This window comes from Oreochromis aureus, linkage group 4, assembly GCF_013358895.1.
Source record: "Oreochromis aureus strain Israel breed Guangdong linkage group 4, ZZ_aureus, whole genome shotgun sequence".
In the NCBI taxonomy this organism is placed as follows: domain Eukaryota; kingdom Metazoa; phylum Chordata; class Actinopteri; order Cichliformes; family Cichlidae; genus Oreochromis; species Oreochromis aureus.
Window position 1 is genome coordinate 22,391,424 of NC_052945.1, and position 7,467 is coordinate 22,398,890.

A 7,467-nucleotide genomic window follows, 5' to 3' on the forward strand; every position below is an offset into this window, starting at 1 on the left:
TTGCTGTTGTCTTTGGTGATTTCTATACGTCCTTGCACACTGGCAATATATTCATTTCTACTTGCGTCACTATAGTTCCAAACCATTCTAGGCCTTTTCCTGCAGGTTGTCTGATCCAGTGCATTCCATAGCTGCCAAAATTGAAACCAGATCCTCTGCAGGAAAGACTGAGAGTTTCATGAGGATGTTTCAACACTGGAGTAGAGGGAATGGACTCCATAGCCTGACCATTCAGACCTGCCAAAGTACCAGAAGTATAAACAGTTAAAAAATAATTTAATAAAATCATAGTAATGTCATAGTCTCTCCAGCTTGTCCATCATTCTCCTCTCTGTCATCTTTCTCCATGTACATTTCATCAGGTGTCTCTTGCTCCAGGGCTGCATATTTGTGATCCGGCCCAACCGACCCACTGAATGTTTGGCTTTTTCTTTTTTCTCTTTGTTTTTTTCTCACCCCACTCAGTCATGGCAGAGAACTGTTGTCTCTGAATCTGGTTCTGCTGAATGTTTCATCCTGTCAAAGGGAAAGAAAAAGTTGAACATCAAATCATGTGGACTAAGGGTCTTCCAGATGATCATCAACTGAAAGTTTTACTGCTACAATCATCTTTGCTGTTTCAGCAGAGTCCAGTTTGGGATTCATTTAGTGTCATGTTCTCTTATATTAACTCTGATGAAGAAATATGTGAAACACCTTTTTTAAGTCACATTTCAAATCTATATTATATTCACCACAGTAGACCCACATCAACAGCACATCAAATGCATTCATCAAGGCAACATACACAGTAGCCAAGTGTAAGTGGAGTTCGATTCAGTTTATAACAGTTTCAAGGAAAGCGTTTGGAAAAAGACATAAAATGTAACTTTTTGATTGTTCAACTCTGCTATTGTCTCTTGAGATGCTAAACTTGTGTTTAAAAAGCATGTTGTAAATACTTCAAATCTCTTTGGTTTTACTTGTTGTTTTAAAGTCCTTTTCTCTGGAATACAAAGGAAAAAGTAAAATATTTGCATTTTATATTATTTTTAAATATGTTTTCACATATATCACAGGTGTTATTGTAACAGTGAGTTGAACATCATATTCTTGATCATCTACTGCCCCCTGTAGGTTCCTGTGAAACTGCATGTCTGAAGGTTTTTGTAAAGCCTCTTTCATTACTTAAACCACTGTGTCTCTGGCACAGTAATACACAGCAGAGTCCTCTGGCTTTAGGTTGGAAAGTCTCAGATATGTCATGCTGTTGCTGTTGTCTCTACTGATTTCTATGCGTCCTCTCAAACTGCTTGCATAACTGTCGCTGCTGGAAGATGAGAATCCAATCCCTATCCATTCCAGTCCTTTTCCTGGTTGTTGTCTTATCCAGGGCATACCACAGCAGGTAAATGTGAAACCAGATCCCCTGCAGGAGAGACTGAGAGTCTCCCCAGGCTCTTTCACTACATGACTGGAAGGAATAGACTCCATACTCTTACCTGTAACACCTGAGGAGATAAATACAGATAAACCTGTGAGAAAGAGATCAAAATGTTCTGGTATCCCTGATTGACCATCATTGTTTCCTGGTAAATGATGAAACAGTAAGAAGCAGAAGAACTCACAGGGAAGTGAAAAAGCAACCAGCAGCAGAGTGAGTGTCTGTGTCATTGTGAGTCTAGAGATTCTTCACTGCTGCTCTGATGATCAACACAAAGTTTAAGGCAAGTGAGCAGCACAGAAGTACACTGCACACAGTGAAGATTTGCATCAGGATATTATGTAGAGGGAGGGGCTCTTGTGCTGGCATCTCTTCTTATTTTATTACATTTTTCATTGATTTTGTAACACACAGTGCCTTGAAAAAGTGTTCATACCCCTTGAACTTTTACACATGTTGTCACCTTACAACCACAAAATTAAATGTGTTTTATTGAGATTTTCTGTGATAGATCAAAACAAACTAAGACATAATTGTGAAGTGGTACAAAAATGATAAATGGTTTCAGAATTTCAAGGAAAATGAAAATCTGAAAAGTGTGGTTCACGTGTGTATAATTTAGTCTCATTATAAATACACCTGCTCTGTTAAGGCCTCAGTGATTTGTTAGAGAATCTTAAAGACCAAGGCACCCACCAGACAGGTCAGGGATAAGGTTGTAGATCAGTTTAAAGCAGGGTTAGGTTTATAAAAACATATACCGAGCTTTGAACATCTCAAGGAGCACTGTTCAATCCATCATCCAAAAATGGAAAAAGTATGCTACAACTTCAAACGTACCAAGACATGGTGGTCCACCTAAACTGTCAGATTGAGCAAGGAGAGCACTGCTCAGAGAAGCTTCCAAGAGGCCCATGGTCACTCTGGAGGAGCTGCAGAAATCCACAGCTCAGGTGGGACAATCTGTCCAGAAGGACAGATTGTGGAGTACCCAACTGTAAGCTGGGTACTCCACAATCTGGCCTATGTGGAAGAGTGGCAAGAAGGAAGCCATTGTTGACAGAAAGACATACAGTGGGATGCAAAAGTTTGGGCAACCTTGCTAATAGTCATTATTTCCTGTATAAATCGTTGGTTGTTACAATAAAAAAATGTCAGTTAAATATATCATATAGGAGACAGTGATATTTGAGAAGTGAAATGAAGGTCATTGGATGTACAGAAAGTGTGTAATAAGTGTTTAAACAAAATCCAGCAGGTGCATAAATTTGGGCACCACAAAAAAAAAAAAAGGAAAAAAAAGAAATGAAATCAATATTTAGTAAATCCACCTTTTGCAGAAATTATAGCCTCTAAACGCTTCCTGTAGGTTCCAATGAGAGTCTGTATTGTGGTTGAAGGTATTTTGGACCATTCCTCTTTACAAAACATCTCTAGTTCATTCAGGTTTGATGGCCTCCGAGCATGGACAGCTCTCTTTAACTCACACCACAGATTTTCAATAATATTCCGGTCTGGGGGCTGAGATGGCCATTCCAGAACGTTGTACTTGTTCCTCAGCATGAATGCCTTAGTGGATTTTGAGCAGTGTTTCGGGTCGTTGTCTTGTTGAAAGAGCCAGCCCCGGTGCAGCTTTACCTTTGTCACGGATTCCTGGACATTGGTCTCCAGAATCTCTTGTCCAAATGTGCTTTAGCATACCTCAAGCGGCTCTGTTTGTGCTGTGGGCGGAGAAAAGGCTTCTTCTGCATCACTCACATACAGCATCTCCTTGTGTAAAGTGCGCCGAATGGTTGAATGATGAACAGTAGCTCCATCTGCTGCAAGATGTTGTAGGTCTTTGGTGCTGGTCTGTGGGTTGACTCTGGCTGTTGTCACCATTCGTCGCTTCTGTCTATCCAAGATTTTTCCTGGTCTGCCACTTGGAGCCTTAACTTGAACTTTAGTTATTAAATTTATTATTATATTTATTTACATAGAAATACTTTTTGTGAGTGTGAGTTGAACATCAGATTTTTGATCATCTGCTGCCCCCTGTAGGTTCCTGTGAAACTGTATGTCTGAAGGTTTTTGTAAAGCCTCTCTCATTACTTAAACCACTGTGGCTCTCTGGCACAGTAATACACAGCAGAGTCCTCTGGCTTTAGGTTGGAAAGCCTCAGATGCACCATACTGTTGCTGTCATCTCGACTGATTTCTATACGTCCACTCAAACTGCTCACATATCTGTTGCTGCTGGAAGGTATGTGGCCAACACCAATCCATTCCAGTCCTTTTCCTGGTTGTTGTCTTATCCAGCTCATACCACAGCAGGTAAATGTGAAACCAGATCCCCTGCAGGAGAGACTGAGAGTTTCCCCAGGCCTTTTCATTACAGGACTGGAAGGAATGGACTCCATACTCTGACCTGTAACACCTGAGGAAATGAAAACAGAAAAGATTTTCTGTTATGACTGACTGGCACAGTGTTTCCTGGTTAAAAAAAAAAAAAAAAAGCAGAGGCACTCACCTGGCAAAAAGAAAGCAACCAGCAGCACAGTGAGTGTGTTTGTCATCCTGATTCTCCGCTGCTGCTCCGATAATCAACACAAAGTACAAGATGGGTCAGCAGGACAGAAGTACACTGCACACAGTTGCATTTGCATCAGGATTTAATGAAGAAGGTGAGGCTCTTGTGCTGTTATTCCTTATCACTGAATCTAGTGTTGCATTCATTTTGTAACCTAGCTGATTTTCTCTCTTTGTAAAACATTCAAAAATTGGATATTTTAAAGTTGGATATCCATTTTTTCAGTTTTTTATTTAAATTGATATATTTTGTGTAACTAGAACAAGACCAACATGGCCGCTCTCACAGCTAGCAGTTATTAATATTACTGCATAAGCTCTGCTAAGCCATCAAAAGATAAATACACAGAAAACATGACACTCTCTTTTTACTTTTTACTTGTAAAAAAAAAGTATGAATCTGTGTAATCTTTTGAGAACATAGTTAGTTAGGTTTGTTTTTTTTCACTATATTTTAGATCTTCAACTGCACTTTGTGCATTTCATGAATTAATCAGAAAAATATTTCCATCCATCCATCCACACTGTGAGGCCGAGGAGTAAAGTTTGGGGTTATAACAGTTTTTTTTTCACCAATTTCTATTTTCTTCTCAAATTAAAATGCAATTTACTCATTCAAAATATATTATTCATTATTTTACGTGGTCAAAGACTATCCCATTTCAAAAAAGGTGAGAAAGGGGCAATAAATCACTAGAGACTAAGAAAAATTAAACTAGTGGAACAACTCACAACTAATGATGTTAATTAGTGAAATTAGTATAAGAAGAAAATCCCTGAGAGATTAAGTCAGAAGCAAAGATGAAATTCAACAACTAAAGTATTTTTGATCATCTAAAGCAGAGGTTCCCAAAGTGTGGGGCCCGCCCCCTAGGGTGGGGCGCACAGACATTGCAGGGGAGCGGTATGAAAGAAAAAAAAGAAGGCTTGGACACTGCTAGAATAATGGACAGGTTTATGACGGGGCTCCGACACAAACGCAAAGCAGAAGATGAAGCATCGCCAAATATGTTTCCAAACCAACTTCCTTTCAAGCGAAATGCTAGAAAATATGGTGAAGCATATTTTCCCTTTGACTTCACCTGCACAAGTGCCAAGGTAGGTCTCCCCTGCAAAATTAGTTTCCCTTTGTCGGGAGCAGCGCTGGGCTCTCCAAATCACAGACAAACAGTATCACACATTCTTGATTTTTAGTTCACAAACACTTCTTGTAATGGCTAACTACTCCTGACATTTTGGAGATGTTCGTTTTTTATACAGTAAAGTTACAGTGGGATACAAATAACATCAGGCTGATCCTGCCACAATTTGTTCCCCCTGTCCGAACAACGGACAAACAGCTACCACAGTTGTTTATGTTTTTAAACCCATTTTGCACAACGAGGCATTTTTGAAAAATGTATTGATAGCAATGATGAATATTATTAGACAGAAAAAACAATTACACGTAAAATAATTACACCATAACGCCTCTGCCTTTGTAAATGGAGGGACAGTAACTGCGTGTGTATGTAAGCGTGTAAAACCTGAAGATAGTCAGATTAACAGTAACAGTATTTTGTCTCTATCTGCCATTCTGCAATCCAGCTCATGTAAACAATAACGTGGCGCACAGCGTGACGTGAAAAAAGGCACATAGCTTTGATGTTGCGTGACAAACTCTGTATTCCTCGTCCACACGTAAACACAAAAACTGAGTTTTTAAAAATCTCAGTGTTCTGTGATTTAAAACGCCGCTTAGGTGTTGACGAAAGGCCCAAACGCATAGAAACAGCTGCGTTTTCAAAAATACCCATGTAGGTGTGGACGTAGCATAAAAAGAGTTAGTAGTGTATTTTCTTAATACCTGTAATTTATTGCATTTTACTTTTATTTGTTTAATTGTTGACTAAATGTTTGAGCGTGAAAATAAACAATCTCTGTTATTACTAAATAGTCTTCTGATTTTAGAGTGTTTATGTGCAGATACAGTTGCTGTCTTTGTTGTCTATAGAGATGGTAAACTGTCTCTGAATTGGTGTGGGTAACATTTGTTGCTACTGCTACTTCATTAAAGGTAGTGATCACAACATGAACCCTTTTCTGCCAGTCTCTCTGAAAACATTTCATTAAAGAAGACAGTAAAGCTTATTCATGTCATGACATTTTATTTAAGAGCTATATGAAGATCTTTCACAATCAGTTTTTTAGATTTTCCACATAAACTGAAGAGTTTTTCTAAGAAGTGTTTGCTTCCCACAGAAACACTTCTGACTATATTGGTGGTCTTAGAGCTCCTCCTCTGGTGGCTTCATGTTATAACTGTTCAGCCACAGAGAGGTTTTTTGTTCAGCTCTGCTGACGGTTTGTGATACTGTGGCTCTTTGGCACAATAATAAACAGCTGAATCCTCAGTTGTCAAGCTGTTCATCTGCAGATACACCTGCTTTCTGCTGTTGTCTCTGGAGATGGTGAAGCGGCCTCTGACTGACTGAGAGTAGAAGATATTGCCGCTATCACTCTGGATCCAAGCAATCTGCTGTGGTCCTTTTCCAGTAGCTTGTCTGATCCAAGCAGCATGAATATCGCCACTGAACCCTGAGTATGTACAGGTCAGTCTGTGGGAGTCTCCAGGCCTTTTAATCACGGGTTCAGACTCAGTCAGTGTTTGACCCTCAGTACCTACAGACAAAAACATAATTAGCTTCTTTATATCAAACATATCTTAATGTTTGCAGAAGAAATGTGCTGTCCTTACCAGCCCAGTAAACTGACACTATAAGAAAAAAAACAGGTAAACTCAGGACAGTTCATTGTAAAAGTCATGTCTCTCTGCTCGGTCTACAGTCATGAAAACTAGTCTTGCACTCCCTTTGTTATATTTGGCAAAACATGTGTAAAAATTTGCATGAACTCCTCCTTAAAGAAAAATACACTTCATCTCATAAAAACATCTGCACATCACTTATAATAAAATATTTAAGCAAATATTATATATATATATATATATATATATATATATATATATATATATATATATACAAATTATTATTATTATCTGTTACTTAATAAAGAACATTTTTCTCTCACAATTTATACACCAATTTATTTCTCATATATCAGTAAAAAACTCCATATATATTCATTATTAAATGTGTGCACCATAAAGTAATACAGTAATTAACAATAGGAACATTATGACTATTTACTGTTAAAGCTCATGTTGATGGAAGTGGATTCACTACATCATCAGCTGTTGATTAAAAACACGAACCAGAGCAGTAAACATTTTATGAGGCATCTAAAACTCCATAAAAATAAACTAAAGTCCAATAACACTAATCCAACCAAACCAAACACCACTGACAGAATATGGAACAACAGGGTGTCTGCCCACAGAGGAGCAAAAAAAAGAATACATAATTAGATTATTTGATCTTGGCATTATGATGTTTATGATTTAGATTTCACGGTGTCACTATGACTCTTGAAGAAAA

The 7,467-nt window shown here is 38.3% G+C and overlaps 1 gene segment (V, D, J or C); it reads right to left on the bottom strand.

The window, feature by feature from the left end:
• Positions 1-3,510: 3,510 nt before the first annotated feature.
• On the bottom strand, positions 3,511-3,978 carry LOC120440014. The segment is given in 2 exon segments: positions 3,511-3,839; positions 3,933-3,978. Coding segments are annotated over 2 exon segments (375 nt in total).
• Positions 3,979-7,467: the final 3,489 nt, after the last annotated feature.